The 23,273-nt window shown below is 32.7% G+C and overlaps 1 protein-coding gene across 1 annotated transcript in view; it reads left to right on the forward strand.

The window, feature by feature from the left end:
- LOC145662849 (sperm flagellar protein 2-like) overlaps positions 1–20,838 on the forward strand; it is a 32,975-nt gene extending 12,137 nt beyond the window's left edge. The window contains exon 2 of the mRNA XM_081728778.1: positions 15,163–20,838. Coding sequence (XP_081584904.1) covers positions 15,271–20,835 — 5,565 coding nt within the window. The 5' untranslated portion in view covers positions 15,163–15,270 and the 3' untranslated portion in view covers positions 20,836–20,838. The remainder of the gene's footprint in view (positions 1–15,162) is intronic.
- The last annotated feature ends 2,435 nt before the right edge of the window (positions 20,839–23,273 follow it).

Raw genomic sequence — 23,273 nt, forward strand, 5'->3', positions numbered from 1 at the left:
TACACGTAAGATAGTGTGCAGGAAAATAAGTGATAGCAACTTACAATGAACTCATGGGACGTGTAAATTTGGTTATCCGCTGAAGCCGGAGAGAAGATAGGAAATTGATTTTGAATGCGACTATTTCTACATTGCGTGTATATATTCAGTGACTGGTAAACATGGTGACACGACCGACATGTATGTATCGTTTTGTATATTTAGAATATTGATGTGATGTGTAGTCAATAATCATATTAGCAATGATGCTAATATCATTATCATATCCTTATGATAATCCCCTACTTAATATCATATTTGGAAAATGCTGTGGTACTGAAAGCATATAAAGTATGGTCAAACGATAGAGTGCCATTTTACTAGATTAATGGCATAATATGTCTGTGATTTTTTAATATGTCGTACCAGAAACATTGTTCTTACTGTATGCAAAGAGAAAACCTGCACATATTTGCACGTTTGGAAAATATAGCACATGAAAATGTTTGAGGAAAACCGCATTCTGGATGCAATGGTGCTTTTGAATTGAGCTGGGATGAATGTGAGAACAAGTGTTAGGTTATTAGACATGCGCGCAGTGACAAAGTTGAATATAGGTCGATTCTGAGAATTTTGCCCCCAGACCCATCTTGTTTCCAACATCTAGTCATACTTCTCTGTCATTCACCAACAGAACTAAACTCTAGTCAAACATATTTGATTAATGGTGGCGACATTTTGAAACGCCAATGCTAAACCATCTATGAACCATATTAAAATGGTGTTGATCAATTCAGTATTGTGTTTTTGTGATGCATGCACAGAAGTGACATTGGGATCAACTGTAATGAGCCTCCGCTCGTTCCAGCTCAGAGTGTTCCAATCAAGCTATGAAATGAGCTCACGTAATGCACGATGCAATATATGAAACAACCTGAACAGGTTACTGATGCTTGTGAATCATATGTTTAATGTATCTGATAATATATTCATATCGAGCACTTGTGATGAGATAATTTTTATGTATTGAAGGTCCTTGCATCTTCATTGTCATAACGAATCCTCCACAACTTTGAAATAATTTTGAGAAGCAAGAACTTTTCTTCAATTTTATTACTCTTCAGTTGTAAAATGAATAAGTACACTCTTTCCTTTCATACATAAGAATATAAGCCAATCGTAAATTGCCAAATCAAAGCATATTGCCCACGCGTTTCTTTATGCCAATCATATAATCTGTTATATAATTTAGGCGCGAATATAAGGGATGTTTCCTTTTATGATTAAAACTCTATGTTTTTGATTAAATAATGTCGAAATAAAATTATTGTAGCCACTGCATACGCCGAACTAATTGATTTCAATTTTCCGCTTCATATTGCGAATTCTTATTTTTGCCAAAAATTCAGTGCTTTGGCCCCAGTGTGCGTCGTGATTAATCCGATTGGGTAGAAAAACGTTTTGAAGTCAGCAAATTCATCACTGTCAAAACGCCGAACACGACTTTGCTCGTTTCTGATTTTGAAAATGCTCATTCGTACACTATAAGTCATTACTCGGCACCTTGTATACCACATGTCATTAAGAAATCATGTATAATAAATCTTCAAGTAATAAGTAGAAACTTGTTGTGACTTATTTAAACTCTTGCATTGCGAGCGAAGCGAGCAAGAAAATTTTTAAGAAATCTATGTATTTCATTGATAACCTACAGCAATATTTATCTAATAGGGCGCCAATACTTTCTGGGGGCGACTCGTCTTTTACTCATGTTCAACACCACTTTTTCTTTTTCCTTGCTCGTGCGGCGCCCCCTTGCTGTCAGCGCCCGGGGCGGGCGCCCCGCTGGCCCCCCCTTAGCTACGGCTCTGCATGTGGACTCTCATTTATTCTACAAAAACTTATATAAATATATTTAAAAACCTTATTACATGTATTATTATTTTTGTTGTATATAATATTTTTTGTTTCATTGTTCTATATATGTTGTCTCTTTTAAATACTTGTCAATCTCAGTTTTATGTTAAACAGTATCAATAATTAAAGTCAGTAACATTATCAAATCATTATTAAATTAACTATTTGTCAAAATATCATTCATTTGTAGTAAACATTACCAGACGTGTATATAAATACAATTTTGTGGTAAAATGTGGTATTATAAAAACAAATATTACAAATAAATACATATTGTTTTTAATAACAAGTTTATGCAAATAAATTCTAAAAGTTCTGGTTCGAAATTGCTCGCATCATCTCAATAAATAGTTTACGTCTAACAACGTCATAAATATCATTGGTATAAAAATTTATATTAAAGGCTTTCATGGTAAGTTGTCAATTACGACCTAAAAGTGTTCTGATATTAATATTAGTATTCTTATTCAATTTGAATTCACTATTTATTAATACACTTTGTTTTCGGAGCGTGCATTCCTGCTACCGAAATTCCGACTAGCAGAAGGTTGTTATAAACTAGTTTTATATTTAACCACTAATAACCTCCACCGTTACCGTCACTGTTACACCTGTTACGGAAAGTAAATACGGAGTGTGTTTATCAGGCCCGCAACCAGAGGGGTGCTGGGGAGGCCTGACCGCCCTAAACTTTTCGTGGCCCCTCCAGACCGCAATACAAAATGATACAAAAACACAATTTAGATATTTGAAAGAGAACTTGCCCCCCTAACATTCATGGCCCCCCAAACCTCTGTGGCTGGTTTCGAACCTGCTATTTACATATAAAGAAGAATTGTTAAAAATCAATGAAGTACGACCGTTTCCCTCTAAAAGGAAATTCACTAGTTTATAGAACAGAAATTATTTGGGAACAAAGAACAAGATCCGTATGAAATACGAAGATTCTCTTTTATTCTTAAAGTTGTGTAACAAGACAACTTATTTATTCTCACGCCGGCCATTGATTAACTTCAATTTTCGAACGTGGAAAGATGAAATTCATCTCCAGAATGTGTAGTGTATTCAAAATATATTTTTATTTCAGAGTATAATGAAATTAGGCGTGTCTGTTAATAAACGATTAATTACAAAAATAGGATATCGATCATCAAAATGTAATTATTACAACTCAGAACTGTGAAATGTAGAGGATACCGGATCGTAAAAGTTAATATTCAAAGTTCGATCTTAACAGAACATACACATACACACATAGGCATATATATATATATATATATATATATATATATATATATATATATATATATATATATATATATATATAAGGTGGCCCATAAGTAGGTATACAGTATAGTAAGTATTGCATTTTATATAATTTCTTATTGTTATCCATCAGATAGACTTAGTTTCTTTATTATGTGTTCTTAATGTGTTTTTACTTACATCTTAAGCTCGAAAGAGGCCAAGCCAATTAACCCATAAACTAGAATATTATACTTGATCAATGGAAGATAGTATACCTACTTTTGGGCCACCCTATATATAGATATATAGGGGGAACCTGAAAGATGTGCACCAACTCCAGGAGGTGATTCCTGACATCAAAAGAAGACAAAAAGTCCTTCTGGTTGTATCATAGGTGAAAATATTGTTTTCTGATCCATTCTGTGCCTCTTCTTTCGTTTCTAACATATCTTCATATATACACGATGTTAGCAATGCATGTCTCTATTTCAAGAAGCTATTTTGACGATTTGTTCTCTAGCTTATGACATGTGATTCCATAGGCGACTAACAGAGATGTATAGGTATTCAAACTACATAAAGTACGATATGGAGTAAGCTACATTAGCGATTATTATCACATTATTCCATGAGTCTGACCAACGGAAATTGGCTGAGAGAGTGTTTATTGTGAAAACTTCGTATTCTAGACTTCAGTTTTTCCTTTTGATAAGTGGTTTCAAGTGCCTGAGTGTCAAGATTTATTTTTGCTGCGAGGAAGAATGATATTTCTGCCTAACAGAAATTGGGGGACAATTCGAATAGAAGAAAATCTACTGTAATATTGAGTACCGTAATGATCGCTGCATGGATCTGAACTCCAGTTCTTAGTCCGCTGTCAAGGGTAGAATTCTCTGCAGCTGAATTAATTACTCGGAACTTCCACGTCGCCTACTCAAAGTAGACTAGAACTTGAACCGGACAACTTAATAAGAGATATGAATCCACCACACATCAAGCGGAGGTGCTTGAGTAGAGGCTACAGGAATGGAATTTACTGAATTTCAGCACTAGAAGTTCATTTTGTTAAGAACATACATGAACAATTTCAGGATACTATGTTATGGAAGAATCTCTCTGCACGTATGTAAAGATATATGGTTAAGGTCTAGGCACTAGGTTCCGACACACTCCTAAAGAACGGGGATTTTAATCTACTCTTCTAAACTAGCCTCGAAATACTATTACTACACGACGGGAACATTAAACCATGAATACCAATATTATATATGAAGAAAACATATGATAGTATGTCTGTGTTTTTAGATATGAGTCATTGTTATAAGTACTACTGACAAATTTGTGGGGATTTAAAGGTAATTGCTATATTACTAGGATTATAGGGATAATTTAGAATTGTGTGGTTTCCTTAGCTTCTGGCTTAGTAGAGCAATTGAGTAACATACACTGTGAAAAAGAGGCCTTGATAAAAATATATATACCAGGACATCATAATGTAAAGTATATTCCTTTAGTAAATCCACATAAATACTACTTCCACTTTCTCTCTATATAAAATTACGCCTAAAAAAGTTCGTTCGAGACATGGACGGTTTCGTTGAAAATTCATTTCGTACAGTATTACCTAGACTCTTCTCCTGGAACTTAGAAGCTGTGAGCGATGAGAAAAGTTCAATTACAGTATACAGAAAATGGAAAGAGCTATCAAAGTAGATAGGATCCTTACATGATGGATAACTAACTACTGCTGTTTCTAGCTACAGATACAAGAGAAAGAAAGAACTTTACAATTTAAAAACATTTGTCATTTTTGATTTCTTCTGCATGGTTTAGTACCTCTAAAACATTATAAGAACATTAATATTGATATTTTTATAATTATACATAAAAATTACATTTTAAAAATACTTCGCTTAAAGTATTGAATAAAAATTGAAATATCGATCAAAATTGTAATTTAAAACAACATTTCAACTTGTTTTAGTACATTGTAGCATGTTTAAATCATTTCAAAAATAGAGATATTTATCGAATCGTATTCAGGTCAAACACTAATTGTGCGAAAGCAACAGTAGTTACACATTACATTCTGTGTTATGTGCAAAATTAATTCATTTTTAGTCACATTACGTAATTAAATTAATATTTTAGAGACATAATTAAAATTGTATGTCAACAAAATTAATGAATTTATATTTTTCGCCAGAATCGAACTCGCTTTGTAATATGAAAACGTTACGTGTTAGAAATTGCCATTTTCACGTTCAGGAGGGTCGATTTAGTTAAAATTACCTACTTTCGTCCATGTGACAGATATAAAGTTTAAATTTGTTGACTAACGTTATTACGTGTAGTTATTATTATTATTATTATTATTATTATTATTATTATTATTATTATTATTATTATTATTATTATTATTATTATTATTATTATTATTATTATTATTTCACTGGTCAACAAAATTCAGCTCTGAATTTTTTGCGTGAAACTAGGTGTTTTTTATAGTTTTCGAGCTCCTAAAAATAAATCTGAATTTAGTTTTGGTTTTTCAACTCCCAACTAAAGAATAATGTCAATAAAATTAAAGACCTTTTCAAAATCACGTTTTGTTCTCTTAAAGGAAATTTTAGACTTTCACTCTAATTAACTTAGATTCATGGTTAGCAGAAGTTATGTTTGTAATGGTTCGTGTTTTCGAATGTTACCATGCAATGATAAGTCATGACCCAAGATTTTGGGGAGATCCTGGAAAATTCAAGAAATTTTCCAGAAAAGTTTAGCAAACTTGGCACCCCTGGTTGTGCCCCATCGTGGGGCACCTACACAAAATATATCCAAACATTATTGTATGTTTTGAATTATTTATTTGTCACCTATAACAAGACTAATGTCCCAATTAAAATAGGCTTACAAAATGTAAGTTTATAGAGATACTTTTATACATGTACAATAATAAGAACAAAAATAAGAATAAACAGAAATAAAAGAAAGAAGCATGAATAAAATAAGATAAAATAAAAATAAAGAAAAATATACATAGGATTGGCAGTGGCGTAAAAAAAAGAATGTTATATCCATAACGTAATAGAAGAAAATTATTCCAATAGTCGTCTAACGTACTTTTTGTTTAGTATTTCTTTTAACTACTTCAAATATAAAGGATATGAAAGAGAAAGATTAATCTCTGGACTTTTCTTGGATACGTTATTATAATTTCGACAAATTCGAATTATGGGAGAATTCATATGCATAGTTCTGGATTTCACATTATAAAATAGCGTTCTATTTCTTAGGCTGGTTTTCGTAGTATTAAAATTTAACATACTTATGCCCTCATGATTATCTATAATACCATTCGCCAATTTAAATAAGAAAATCTATTGAGATATTTCCCACCGTGTAGTTAGTGACGAATATTTAAACAAGTCCTATAATGTACTATAAGAAACTCTCATGTCATAGGAATTCACCCTGTACATTTTAAAATACAAATATCTTAAAAACTTATTTTCCATTCTTTCAATATTTCTTTCATGTTGCTTATAGTAAGGAGCTCATATTATCGACGCATATTTCAACTTGCTACGTACTATACTATTAACCAAAACAGTATAAGATCTTATGTTAGTAAATTTATTTGTATTTCTAATTGAAAATCCTAAAGATTTATATGCTTCATTAATTATTTTATGTATACGCTGATTAAAGCATAGTTTAGAATCTATAAGGACGCCTAAATCATTTACATGACTAACTCTTTATTATTACATTGTTCATCGAATAATTAGAATAACGTTGGATTAACTTTCTCGAGAACATTATTACCGACCATTTCTTTATATTAAAAGGCAAAATTTTCAATATTCCATCTGTAGCAGCTATCTATATCCATTTGTAAATTGATTACACATTGTTATTCTTTATTTCTTTATGAAGTTTCATATCTGCATACAACAGACATTTGGAGTACTTTATAACTCGAGGCAGATCATTGATAAACAATAGAAAAGTAATTGTCCAAGCTTTGGACCTTGTGTTACACCCGATAAAATCCTAAAATGTGGCGAATTTAATTTATTATATGATACATACTGTTCGCGGTGTTTAAGATACGAAGAATTTAATGTCAATAATTTGTATGAATATCCAAAGAGAGATAATTTCGGAGCAACAAATCATGATTAAGCCTGTCAAAAGCCTTGGCAAAGTCCGTATATATGATATCAACCTTGAAATTATTGTTTATAGATTCTGGAATGTTTTGTCAAATGTAATTAAGGTAGACCCAGTTGAACGTCCTCGGTAGAATCCGTGTTGATATAGAAATATGTATGATCTAACATGATTAAATATTCTATTAATAATTATATACTCAAATATTTTAGCAGGTGTTGATATATATAAGTGAAACTTTAATAACTTTCCATAATGTAGGAAAAGTTGGTTTTCAAAATCAAATAAAAAATATAATACAAAGGTGCAATTAAAACATCACCATTACCTTTAAATACATAACTAGGAATAGAGTCTTGGCTCCTTGCCTTAGATGACTTCAGTGTCTTAATGGATTCTTTAATTTCGAGTTCATACATGGAATCAATTGACACACTCTGAGAAACTTCCATAGTACTTATATCACCAATAGTATAAGAAGACGATTCTAAACTATATACACTTCAAAAATACTTTGCAAAACTATCTACTATATCTCTGTCAGAATTCAATTTTTGATTATTATAAAACTTACGCCTATTTACAAAATATTCATTTTTCTTGGATTTAATGAAATTCTAAAAACATTTGGAGTTCACATTAAGAGTTCTTACGTAAAGTGTCTTCAGTTTATCGTATATATCTTTTATACACAGTGTTCAACATACTTTTTAGTTGCCTACGAAGTTGTATAAATTTATTTTCGTTATACTCCAATTGATTTTTGTGTTTCTTATAATAATCTTTTTGCTTGAGAATTGTAATGATTTCATGTGTAAACCAACAGGGTAAGTGCGTTTTTTGAACAACTCTTTCTTAGGTACGTGTCTATCAATAACATCATTAACCACTTCATAGAAAAGATCCACGGCCTTATCAACATTATTGGAATTAGTTACTTCATTCCAATTTTGTTTTTGTAATGATTTGTGTAAATTAAAAAAGTCAGCTTTACTGTAATTATATACAATAATAGAATTCGGTCTAAGAGTAGATCAAAACTCTTAATATAAATTTGACAAGTTAATGAGGGATGATGCATGTCTTCAGGTAATAAAGGGAAAATACACTTAGATACAGTTATACCTCCTTCAATATTAGAAAGAACTAAATCCAAAGTTTTACCGTTACTATTTCTCACCGATTTCAATGATTGTAAATTAATTAATGACAAAAAATTGGCAAATGAAACGCAAATCAGACTACCTTATAACAAATCATATTCAGAATCTTTAATTTCTAGAATGTTGAAATCACCGAAGATTAAGAAGTTATTATGCTGAATATCCTTAACTTGCTCAATTTTTCAGAAAAATTCTTCATATTTGTCAACTTTTTTTGGGTGGAAAATAAACTACTATTATATAAAAAGATTTATGCACAGTTACCAATTTTATACACAGTATTTCAACTGTATCAATGTATCAATAGATATTGGAATGTTTTCAACATGAAAATGTTTGAGGACAGCAATCAATACGCTACCCTCGTTCTTATTTTGTCTGTCCTGTCGATACACATTGTACCTATGATCTATAAATTCGCCATTTTATATTCCGTCACAGATAGGTTTCAGTTAATAATATAACATCAAAGTCATTAGTAGTGATACTCACATATAAGTCACTCAACTTGAACCTTAAACCTCTTACATTTTGATAATTGAATAAAATATCATGTTTGTTAACAATCATTATGACGTATTTTTAACCTCTTCTACCATACTGAGCGTGTATACATAAGTATCGCTTGCTTTTTTTTCTTTAACTTAATGTTACCCGCATAATCAACTCAAAGAAAATCAAAATGTTATCCCTTTTAACCTTCCTAGCTTCCTTAAATACTAGCCTTCGATGCAATGCTAAACTATGATTTATATAAATAATTGCACCAGTTGAGTAACCAATATCTTTACAATTTAGGTTCCTTTTAACTTTCCTTCTCTTAACAAAGCTATCTTTGTCACATCTTCTACCAAATTTTACTACTATATGCGGGTCTGGTTGTTGTTTTTTTTTATTATTATTTTTTATTTATTTATTTATTTTTTTTTTTTTTTGGTCTGTGACAAGTATTTATTATATTATCTGTAATGTTTAAGTCCAAAGCAGTACCAACCTTCTTTACAATTTGAACATCTTCATTGGGAAGGGCGGGAATACCATGGATTTCTAAAGTATTTCTTCTACCGTATTGATCCAGATAATCTATCTTTGTCTTCAGTTCCTCTACCTGTCCTTTTTAATGAAAATTTTTTACTTTGAGTTTGGCAATGAAATTCATACACTTCACTAGTTCTTCATTTTGACTTTTCAATAATTTAGAATTTTCGTCTAATTTTTCATGAGCGAAAAAAAAAAAATCTTGGTCATACCATAAATATTGCAGAGTCATAGTTTGTACGTCATTGCCTATAGAATAATGCAGGGTTTCGAATCATGTCCCACGCTGTGTAACAATCCATAAATTCGATAAAATTTCCGAAATTTTAATTTAAAAATTATATCATATCGGGGCGCCAGTATCAGATATCGGCACGAAAGGTACTCCGAAAAATCGTACATATTTTATGTTATATATTTGTCAACTTACATTGAAAGATGATTAGAAGTTATGAAGATATAATTACGAAGATTTTTCGGACAGTATTGTTTTCATCAAATATGACTTTTTAGGAGAAAGCGAAAGTAGACCTAATAGTGAGAAAGGGAATGTATGCATATATAAAAATGATAGCCTTATGTACAAAACGAGTTGCAAAACACTTAAAATGTAATTAATGGCATGTAAGTACTAGTCGAATGAAAACACTTTATTCCAATCATATGTTAGCTGATTTTGATACCCTGATAAGAGTACCTAAATTAAAATATACCTTTTTAAAGGACAATTTCGATAATTTTCTCGAATTTATGGATCATTACACATGAATTAGATGTCATTCAAAATCCTGCTCACTCTAAAGACAATGACGTAAAAATTATGCATCTATAATAATTACGATACGATCAGAAGCTCCATAATTATTTTATATTTCAAAATGTCGTAATATTTCGGAAAATTATCCTATGTTCACACCTACCAGCTGCACTTCAATGAAACTTGGTATATAGTCCAAAACGTGTAATAAAATGTGGAATATACATATATTTGATGTAGGTACTTCACACTGGATCCTGCCAGGGTTGCCCAGATTACTAAAGCATCTACTTTTCTGGTAAATTTCTCGAATTTTCCAGGATTTCCGCAAAATTATAGATCGTGAGGTATCATTCAAAAGCACGAATCATTCCAAAGATAATAGTGTACCAACCATGAATCTAAGTTTATTAGACTAAGAGCAAAAGCTTGCTAAGTGAAAGTCCAACTTTTTTAAAGTAGTTTTCCGAAGATAAATACTATTACTGGCGCTATTTCTAAACTGGAGGGCGCAGTACCAAAACTAAGTTCAGATTACTTTTTAGGAGCTTAAAAACTATAAGAACCACCTAGTTTCAAGAAAAAATCACTGTCAACTAATTATATGGACTACTGTACTCGCTGTATCTGTTGTTTCTAAGGTTAGGAAAGTTGTTATAACAGGTGTAAGATTGCTGAACCTATTTAATCTGTTGTTATTACTTGTGTCACGATAGCATCTTGGTTGTACAATATTAATAAATCTAAAATGATTGTTCTTCGCAGGACTACAAGTATCAAGAAGACCATTCTTCCCTTTTTTCATACTATTCCCTTGCTGATTGCTAATTAAATTTCTATTCTTCGTAATTCAGTATTAACAGTAGAAAGTAATTAAAATTCATACACTGAAATAACAGCAATGTCTGCTGTAATCTAAATTGTAATAGGATACAAAAAAATACTATTATTCTAGGATCAAGTTGAAATGGGTTGAATAATTTTAAATTATTATGTGTGTAGATACATTAAAATCTGTAAGACTTTTTTCCATCCTGAGAGACGGTATCTACGATTTCTAACAGAGGCATATATTGTTGCATATTACAAAATGATTTTCAAAATTACTTAAAAGTGTACACTTGAAATCTTCGTAAATACCTAATGTATTTTTCACAATCTAGACCGAATTGAACACGAAATTGCGAGAACATGTGATGAAACCTGTATATATTGTAAAATTCTGCTTCTGCAGGAATAGGTAGAGTATGGGTAGAGCAAATTACAGTCCGGAATCGTTTCCCATTACCGGTTTTTATTATAAAAATCCTCTATAAACAGCAATCTACAGAAATACTACAATAATGTAAATTCTCTAGTCTAAGGTAGGAATAGGGGTCCCTTCGACCTGACGGTCCCAGGAAGAATTCCTCAATAGGTACTACGTAAGGGAGTGTAGGACACTCGCTGCTCCACTACAAACAGAGAGCGGTTAGAGATCTCGACAAAGCTCCACTGCAAGCTAGTCCGGGTTGTGTTTAGGTATATCTCGCTGCCTCACTGCAAACAGAAAAAGAAGTAAACTTTCAAACAACGCTCCACTGCAAGCCAGGAGGAAAAGGAACCGTTAACTCCACTGCAAACTAAGCCTTTGGGTTTAGGTGAGGTACTTCCTAGGATCCACTGTAAGCCAAGAAAGGGGATTTGACCAGTCGAAACCAATGGCTATCCATGGAATCCTCTCGACTATACATTCACCCCAGGTGAGGCAGTGGCGCTTCTGTTCCCTCGTCTTCATGTGACTAATGTTGTGGCTGTCGTCTCCGTCGCCTGCAGCTATAATACTCCATAGCAAGGTGCACGTGGTTGTTGTTTGTAAATAGAAGCACATGTTGGGTGTTTGTACGTACACACAAGCACGTGGGACATTACAATATTTACTTTTACTTGTACTCATTACATCACATTCATCTTCATATCTCCAAAAGTGTATTGGTAGGATATTATCAGTGTGCCTTCTATGCTTGGTAATACACACTACATCCCATTAAATTCAACTTCAAATTATCATTACATCCGTTATTACTATAATATGTTTTGAATCTCTTGTTAAATGCATAATACAATTATGTCTGCCCATTCAGAGCAGAAGGGTGTCAAGTGAAATTACCAAAGTTGTAAGAAAAAGACGTAAGTTTATACAGTACATTTAAGTATATGGAAAGCTTTTTCTATTATTATAAAGGTCGCTTAGAATATCTGGAAATAAATCTTTTACACTCTGAAAGGAGCTTCATATACACATTTTAAAAATGAAATATGTTCAAAATGACCAGAGGTGGATTTGATTCCCTTATTCACTAAACGTGTCAATTCTTGGTGTTATGGGTTTCATTATCCTGTATGCCTCCGGTTAACTTAGATAATTAATATGTCGGATCTCCATCATCTCAATCATTGGAATGATCATACTGCCACAAAATCTAACATAATACAACTGTGATGGTGTTTTTCATACTTGTTTCTGAAGCTCTATTTATAGACGTCTAATATTGAGCTCGCCAAATACTCAAATTGATTTTATAGTTGGTATTTTTTTTCTATAAGTTTAGTAAACAAATCATTATTATAAAATTATTTGAAGTAATTTTCCAGGTTCTTCGAGACATTATGTGACAAAGTAATGGTTTCGCTTTCTGCCAGTGTATCCTTTTCGTAGTTTTCTGCCGTATTATACATTTCTCTCGCCCTCACTTTCTATCTATCTATCTATCTATCTATCTATCTCTTCTTGAAATCACCATTAATAATAAAATGGTTAACGTTTTGTTATCGTACTTTACGACATCGTATAAATTTTAAATTAAACGAAAATGTTTCAACTAATGACGAAGCGCGCACAATTTTCTTTACTTCCAGAAATCTTTATTGATTCATTAATTGAATCACTTGATAATACGTCATTGATCTTAGATATTGTTTATTTCCTATCTATCTTAGTAACCAAAACTCTTAACAACCATAAAACAAAACATTGGAGTTTTTATTATCTTATATTTTATATAATACAAGCTCAAATGCCTGTTCGTATCACGGGAGAACAAGTTTATGATAGGAAAAATTTTAACCCCTTTCTCCTCCTTAGGATACGCACTTTAATGAAAACGTAATGATAAATACTCATAAGATATTCTATCTATGGCATAAATTTTGAGCCTCCTATCTCCTTTAAGATACGCCTTTTAAGCAAGAAGACAAAACTCAGATCAACCTGGGTGCACAAATGCTTCCTTTCGGAGTTACAGGCTGCCGAAAACATGGAAAACTGAAATTTAAAGGTCCATAACTCCAATACTGTGGGACCTACCGTCGTCGGGTCAAGACTTCACTTAGGAACTAGTATATGCCCTATCCAAATATCCCTGTTGGGATACGCAACTATTTTTATAGAGGGAGTTTGGCTATGAACATATAATTTGAAGTACTCACCAAATACCCCTATAAAAATTGTTGCGGAAGAACCGCAAGATTCTGAAACATGAATATTTGGATAGGGCACATACTAGTTCCTAAGTGAAGTCTTGACCCGACAATGGTAGGTTCCATAGTATTGGAGGTATGGAGCTTTAAAGTTCATTTTTTGTTTTCGGCAGCCTATAACTCCGAAAGGAAGCACTTGTGCACTCAGGTTGGTCTATACTTTTTGTCTTATCTTGATGTCAGGATTCACCTCCCAAATGTTGTCGCTGTTGTTTTGAAACACTATATATATATATATATATATATATATATATATATATATATATATACTGTATATATATAGATATATATATATAGTGATTACCCCATACCCTTAGAATATGTATTTTAATCAAAGTGACACGGTAAAAACTTAGGTCAAGATACGTGATAATTATATCCCAAAATTCATTTCAAACGGTTCAGCTATTTTCCCGTGATTTGATCCCACAAAAATCATTTTCATTTTTACATATTAGATGGAAAGTTAATATAATTCTTCCTCAGACAAGAGCATATAATACAGTATAATCGCTAATCAAGGAGATAAGTGATTACTACTTATCGTTGTAGGTATGTGTTAATTACATTAGCGAAAGACAGAAAAAATGCAATTCTAGAAACTCTCACAAATTTATATCTAGGATACATTTTTATCTATATAAACAGAAGAAATAATTTTACTTCCCTTCCTTATTTTATGCATTATTCTAATTGTAACAGGACTTGTAGAGTATTCTATGAGTTTCAGAGTTTGTTTAAAACTAAAAAACAATCGTCTAAGCATATTCGAAATTATTTCCTTCCTTTTTCTCTTCATGAACTAATAATTTGCTCAATAGTCTTAAGAACTTACATTGACTTACATGCTTTTCTTTTACCTCAAGAATGAATAAAATGATAAGTGTACAATAGAAAAGATTAACTGTTAATGGAAAAATGTAAATTAGAGACACTTCTTATCATCACGTGAGTGATACGATTCTTCCAACACTTTAATTTCCTCCATATTTCACCGGCTCTTAAATAAAATTAAAAAAACAAACAAATAAAGAAAAACCACAATAAACCATATAATTTAATTAAATCCTCTATTATTTAGTTTTACTCCCGACTTGAAATCTTTGATAAATCATTAAGTCTCTTTCAAAAATACCGCTTCTGTAGGTAACTGATCTTACTTGATAATTTTGAGCAGTCTCCTTAAAGAGGTTTCACAGTAAATATACCAAAGACTGAAGTATCAACAATATACAACACAAACTGAAACATCAACAGTATACATCACAAAATGAACTATAAATAGCATAATTTAGAGATTTTTCTAACAATTTGTTAGATTTGTAACTGGTAATATTAATCTGTTAAATGGTATTAATTTTTCAGGTACGTATGAAGTCGTCAATGGAAGTCTGAATAGGATACATACTGTAGTGTTTGTCTGGAACGGATAAGTGAACGTATTTTTATCTTAATGTATGTCTATCAGTGAATATGGGAGACGAATTGAAAATTTGGCTGAACCAAAAAATGGGACTAAATATAAGTATGGCTCCTCATGAGTTTGGCTCTCAAATGAAAGATGGCACAGCAATTGCTAAAATATTATGCAACTATGGAATTATACCAGCACGAGAACTGCAATATATTATTCCTTCAAATAAACCATATATTTGCCTTGGAAATATGAACAAAATTAAATCTTGGTTGAAATTAATTAAAGTGGATTGCGAGCAAGAGTTTATCACTAAGATCTCTGAAGGAAATGGAGCGGCAAGTCTACAGTTAATTTATATATTAAATTTGTGTCTTGGTCAGGATAGAAGAGTTCTGCTGTCCAGTGGCAATGAAAGAGAAATATTAGGGAAACCATTGAAAAGTTCTCCCAAACGTACTAAAGACATGTCGACCGAGAAATTTCGAGAAACACGCGAGAAAAGAAAATCACAAATTAATTGGTACACAGAACGACAGCAAGCATTTAGGGAAAAGTGTGCTTATGCAAGACTTGAATTTACTCGAGCGCTTAAGCTGGAAGCTCTTGGTACACAGGTGATCACGGGAAGGAAGAGAAAAGAAAATGTAGAAAGTGCCGTGAGTGCTCAAAAAACCATTGATGAATTTGAAGAGAAGCATGATTTAAAACCCGTCGACACAGACACCATCTTAAGTCAGGTTTTACCTAAGAAATTAAGTCTTATAGATCTTCCTTATCATGATAGCGACACCAAAATAGAAACAGAGAAGTTTATGGATAATCTAAAGAGAAGAGAAAGAAAGCGGATCGTATATCGTAATCTAAAGACACCCGTCGAAAAGATGACATTAGCAAAATTGTGGAATAGACTTATTGAGCAACAACAAAAAGAAATAGATTATACTACTACTAAAAAGATTCTGGAAAAATCTCAATTTGAGAAGAAACTTGCTGCCAAGCTTTTTCAACTAAGACAAAGAAAACAAGAGTTAATAGAAAGAAATATAGCACGCGAGGAACAAATTCTTCTAGAGAGAGAGCAGGAATTCGTTACGAGACTGATGGGCATGGACAAAGGATTTGAAGAAGATATGGAAGGTGAAACTTACACAGAGTTCCAACTGCAAGAACTGAGAGAAATGGAATTACATCGCCTTCTGCGTGAGAAAAGAAAAAACCTGAAACATGTGCAAAATAGGATGTTTTGTATGGACATTGCATCTGATATTATTGATTTTGCAGTACAAGCGGCAGAATATAAAGGAAGAAATAATAATAATATTCCAGAAGAAATGTGGCAATTTTGGACGCAGCAATTTTTACGCTCAGAATCCATTTATCGTCCATTCACATCAGATGAACGAGAATCATCAGAAGATGAATTTGATCGAATATTAGAGGAAGCGTTACGAATGGATGGCACAGACAAAGATGCTCTCCTCACATCTGATGTCGATGACTATCTTAATTTTAAAGGGCCTTGGGATGTTTTGGAAGGTCCTCATCCCGAAGAAAACACAATTTTCGCTCATATCATCTATAGATTGTTTGATGTAAAGTATCCTCCTCCAATCCCCCCAAAGCCAGCAAACATCCCGGATTTTATTGTCACAGGCATTATAATAGGCATTGACGATGAACGAGCTATGAAGGCATTACATGACGTACTCAAAGTGCACGAAGTATATTTACTATCTTTGTCTAAAATTGTAGTTACTAGCTTTGAAACCTATAAGAATGAATTTGGGAAACCTTTAATATTGGAAACTGAAATTAAAGAGTTTGAGGACAAAAGATTTATGATTGATGATTTTATTCCAAAGAAACCCAGTAAAAATGATAAAGGTGCTCAAAAGCCAGATAAAAAAGGGAAACCGGACACGGGCCGAACCGAACCTGATTCTCACTCCCAAAATAAGGTTGACAAACTTGTACAAGTACCGTCTGATGAACTTTTAGTTGAGTTAACTCCTCTGGCTAAACTGGGTCGAAAGGCTTTTGAAAAACTATGCCGCGGTGAGATATTAGAAGATGAACTACTTGTGGATATATTAATAACTTATTTAAATACACTACAACATGCAAATGGATGGATATTATTAAACTATCCCATTCATTGGAAAGAAATTAAATATCTAGAACGAATTTTGACAGGAAAAGAAATAGAGGCTCCATCATTTGGAATCGATACTTTGAGTGGTGACAGAAGTCTCCCTTCCTCTATTGGTATTCCAATTTTCTTTGACGAAAATGGTGAAGAGATATTTGGGAGAACAGCATCTCAATTAACAGCAGAAGAGGAAATAACCAGTGATAAGAAAGAGGAAATAATTAATTATTCAAGACTTTACAATAATCCTAGACCTCCACTTTCGGACACAGGTTTTAAATCCTTTTTCAAAAAATATATAGAAATTACGAAGGAAGATGAACATTTCAAAAGGAAAAAGAAAAAATTGTTGAAAAAGCTTTACGGAAAAACTACGATTAGTTTATCTCAAACAGTAAATAATACAATGAAGGAGACAGAAGCTGCTAGACCAAGCACAGATAGGTCTGTAAAAACAGAGAATGTAAGTCAGGGTGGTGATGGCATAAGTTCAGGTCAGCGACTTTCACGTACAGAATCATTATTATCATTGGACGAAGAATTGCAAGCTGAGGAAGAAGAATCGGAAACCGAAATGTCAGAAGAAAGCATCAAGTCTCACGAATTTTTGCAACTATTTTATGACGATCAAAATATTTATCAGCAATTCGTTTTTCCGGCCTATGATTTCCTCCTGATTAAAGAGCTAGCAAAAATTATACTCGAGGGTGTAATTCCAGATGTCTCTGTAATAGATATAATGGAGGATCCAACAGCCGGTGCTGACAAAAAGAAAGGAAAAGGTTCGGAGCCTAAAAAAGCTACGGAGACACCAATGGAGACATTAACTCAAAAGGAGGAGGAAAATGAAACACCTGATTTGCCAGAAAGTAAGACTGATACGTTGTTAAGTATTCAAACAGCGCAACCTGGCGAACCAGGATGGGAATACATTAATGTTCCTCTACCAGAGGAGATAGCATTAATGCTTATTTCAACATGGGAGAATAAGGAGGAAGCATACTTTGAAGCACTAAAGCAATGTATAGCTGTAAGACGACCAACGTTCATAAGAATATCAACTTGGCTTAATCATATCCAAATAAACTTCAAGAAGTTTCTTTTACGACCAGACAGAAAACAAGAAATAGTGAAAAAATTCCAAGCGAAATTTGATAAATATTTAAGCCAATCTAAGATGCCTAAAGAATGTTTGATTTCGTACGTTAACAAATTACAGAATGTTCTTTGGGAGCACTGTGATGTGAAGAAGAGGGAAGCTTCGACAAAATGGGAAGAAATCATATCCGATGGTTGGATTGTAGATGAAATAGTAACACTTACTAATACATATTTAGATATGATTCAAATGGAAATTAATATAAACACAGCAATATTCCAACTACTTTACGATTACTATCTTCTTATGCTGGGTGATTTCATCAAGGGAAGTAGATTAGAACCAGTGACCATTCCAAAAATTGTACATAGATCAATGAGAGAAAAAGAAGCAGAAATACAAAGAAAATATTGGATAGCTAAAATATACAAAAGACATAAGATAACCTCTGATGAAATAAAAGCAACACAAAATGCAGACGCTGAAGAAATTAAGATCAAGATGATAGAATTTCTCGCAAGCACACAAAAATATGGCAAGAATACATCGCCTTGTCATGAAATTATTTCGAAAACATTTAATATTGCAAAAGCAGAAATGGAAAATGTTACTTGTTTCTTTAGAGACATGTTTGATCAAAAAGGAAATGAGATAAAATACAAAGAGAAACATAAACAAAAGGTTAAACGTTGTTATTCAAATATGTTTAAACAGACGTCTCCTAATTTTGATTTACAACTAAGCAAAGACATCACTACAAAGATCTGTAGCGAATGGAGAGTTTGTTTGGAAAGAGAAATAGTAACACAGTCGTATAAACTAGAGAAGGTAAAAACTCGAGCATTAGCAGATTTATCTAATATTTTAGGGCAGGCACAATCGATGTTATTCTCTTTGCTTGAAGATTTATATAAAATGTACGAGAGAGAAATAGCAAGTTCTGATCTACTTTGCGGCGTTCTGTTTAACATGATTGAGCAAGGTTGTCCTCTAGAGGCTGATCTCATATTACATACCGATGAGTTCTATATACGAAGCAATCAAGTTGTTTATCCGAAAATTCCTTTAAAGTTTCATGTAACTGAGAGTACCGAGGAGATGTATTTTCAGAGAGATACGATTCTAAAATTACATAGTGTGTTCACTTACGTAGCTCCCACAGGTTATATTAGGAAAAAAGCTCTCCAGTATATAGTAGAAGATGTATTACTTTGTTGGGATGACGAGGAAATCCAGCCGTTTCCAAAGGCATGGAGTGATTTACAGCCATCGGAAATTAGTTATGTTCTTGAGGAAGTTTATGGCTCGAGTGACTACATGCGTTGGATCCACTTTATGATATATTCTCTTAATTTACCGTACCCGACTCAAAGACAGTTATTAAGAACACTAAAAAGGTTTTGGGAATATGATGTTGAACGCACCGGATTCGTTGACTGTAACGATTACGTTCATGTTATATTTTGGTTTGAGGAACAAGAAGTAGATGAATATGGTAATATTTTAATAAATATTCCAATGAAGGAGATCCTGTGTTATCTGTTTCAAAAAAATGAAAAGATCAATTACATTGATCTTCTTCATTGTTTCAGTAAAAGCTCGGATTCAATACAAGGTTTTGCTAATGCTATAGCTGTGCATATGGGTCAGGCTGTGAGTCTTTATCCAACTGAAGAAGAAAAATTTTATCCATGTATGGAAGATGACGGCATTAAGGTAACATCTACCATACCTTTATCCACTGGGCTGTTAGTTGCAGAAACGGTTGAGAAAAAGATCGATGAAGAGGAAATAAGTGAGGAACAGGTAGAAGAAGAGGGAGAAGGAGAAGAAGGAGAGGAAGAACCAACTATTGATGTTCTTTTAGGCCCTAAATCTTCACTCTTTTCAACAGAGGCCACTGATCATGAATCCAAATTACTTAGATCGAACTATACATTTACTCCGGGGTCTAGAACAGATATTGGTGACTTACTATCGCGTGACATGACAGAGAATCTTGAAGAAGAGCACGAGAAAGTCTTGCATGACGAAACTTTATTAGAACCAGAAGAACTGGTTGAAGAAGAAGTAGAAGAAGAAGAATTGGAGGAGGAGGAGGAACTTGTGAAAGAAAGCAAATCATGGCTTTACAAGGCTTCTGAAATATCATTCCAAATTCTCCATGATGTCCTAACTACAAGTCTTCCCTGGTTGACTCCAAAGGATATTGAATTTGAGCTCAGAATACTGTATTTAGAAGAAGAAACTTTGCCAACTACATCTCTAACACAGTGTAGCTTTATCAACAATATGCTACGGGAAACAAATCAATTCAAAGGATTGTATCTTACAGAAATTTTAAACAACATTAAAAAATTGAGGCAATATTAATACTACTACTCTTTATATTTCTTCTATGTAAGAATGTATTGACTTGCTTGATTCTTGATCCGAAGATGAAATTATTAGTATTGAGTAAAGCAGTTATAAAACATTGAAAATTTAGAAACACCCTTAAATCTATATTGCAATTACATGCGACGAACGAAAGGAATTTCTTGATTTACGTTCCACATTTATGTTCATTAAACAAAAGGAGCGGATAATTAATGATAATGAATAACTAGAAAGAATTTGTGACATGAGAATGGAGAATGAAAGAAAATGGAGGAATCCCGAGAAAACCTATGGACACGATGCTGTCCACAACAGACTAGTATCACCGGAGATTGAACTGGGACCTCTCACAACAGAGGTATGACACCGTGACCGCTATATTACAATTAAAAGTAACCAATGAGGATTACGAGTATTATAGGGTAATTGCAAATAATTCATCGAGCTTTAAAGTGAAATATGTCGAAAATTACTAATACAATATTTTTGTGCTAACGATGAAACGAAAGAATACATTTGAAAGTATTCAATTTCTCATATTCGTAATCTTGGCTTCTGGACACAATGGTAATACACGTCTAGTTTACAAAATGGCGTCTCTACAGCAGAAAGCATTCTATGTTTTTAAAAATGAGAAATGTTTTTCCATTGTTACCGTACAGCGTGCGTTCCGTAGACAGTTCGCAACTGCTATGCCAGGTCACCAAAGCATTCTGAGATGGTATCGACATTGGGCTGTGTAAAGGTAAAATTAAATGTTTTTGTTGCAGTGTCTAAACAAAAGTGTTCGGTCCTTTAATTCGCGTAGAGCAGTATGAAAGGTATGTCATTCCTATATATACTACAGTTGTTTTTGTTTCCACAATTGAAAGTGGATTCCAACAACTTCATGCTCCAACTTAATGGGGTACTGCTCCATTGGCACACTGAAGTGTGTCGTTACCTGAACGAAGAATTTTCTTACCGTTAGATTAGGTAATGTGCTGAAGATGACTCAGCGCTTTCCCCATGGACTTCTGGATCTTCCAATCTGATAGTTCGTGATTATTTTCCTTTGGGGGTTGCGAAAGACACAGTGTAAATGACTACAACACCAACACCTTGAGTAAACTCCAGAATCATATTACAGCTATATTTACAGCCATTAGTAGAGATATGCTATAGCGCGTGTGGGACGAACTAGATAACCGTATAGATATGTATTGTGTGACGAAAGGAAGTCACATTGAATAATTGTAACAATATGTCTGAAACTTGGACATATAATTCGCTATTGTATGTGCTATATAATTTTTTAATACAGTCCTTTCAAACTCAATGAATCAATTATAGTCACCCTGTATAATATAAAGACATCTGTAGGTAGTGAATAATACATTATACAATGATCCAAAAATCAGAAATTAGATAATAGAATCATACTGTTACCAATGGTATTGGTTGTAATTATAGAACAGATTGTTAAATAATATCAAGAAAAAAAAGAAGAAAGTTAGAACTGGGTTCTCTATATATGCTTAAAGGTTCTTTCAGGTTTTGAGAATAATAATCAATTCACTTCGACTAATAAGACTTTCAAACGTGAACAACAACTCGGATATCTCTACATTGCATAGGCGTGACCGAAATGAACCTGAATCATCTTACTCACGTAGATTGTTCCAGCTACGTGATATCCAGTTACTGAGCTACAATATCTTCGTTTAAATAACTTTCTCCACAAATTTTCATTCTGTTTGACTTTACTATTTATTTGTGCAGAGTCTCATGAAATAATCATAGTCACAAAATCGCACAAATCTGTGAGCACTAGACTCTAATGACTCTACTCTAAATCTTCCAAATTAGTATCTACAATAAACTTGATTAATCCACAGAAGACCAACCACAATTTCTTAAAACAAATGACAAGCCAAACTAATGAATATATCGTCGCCTAAGAATGAAAATATCATATCCCAATAAAACTGAACTTTACAGAGGAGAAAATAAATGTTCATTTATATATATATTTCACACTTATACATCTTAAATTAATTTTGACGGAACAAATTGTAAAATAATTTTGTTTCTAATCAGTATATAAAAAGTTAGATTATGAAATTGTGAAAGTTTAGTAGCAGTTTAAGTATATCGATTTGTATTCCAAGTATGATGGGAACTGATGTAATTCAAACAACTAGAAAAACTAAAGGGAGTACTATCCCTAGACCTAATAATAATATTCCGTATTATATAATTAAAGCATGTAGTAGTGATATAGCAACAAATTTATCGAACATTTTTAATATTTCATTTAAAAAATTCGAGTATTCCTTTCGAAATGGAACTAAATTATATGTTGTACCGATTTACAAATCAGGTGATCGTGAAAATATTAAAAATTATAGGGCTACATATGTTTAGTAAATGTGTTTTCTATTTCTTTTTAA

The sequence above is a fragment of the Thermobia domestica genome, chromosome 10 (genome assembly GCF_964235325.1).
Source record: "Thermobia domestica chromosome 10, izTheDome1.hap1.1, whole genome shotgun sequence".
NCBI lineage: Eukaryota > Metazoa > Arthropoda > Insecta > Zygentoma > Lepismatidae > Thermobia > Thermobia domestica.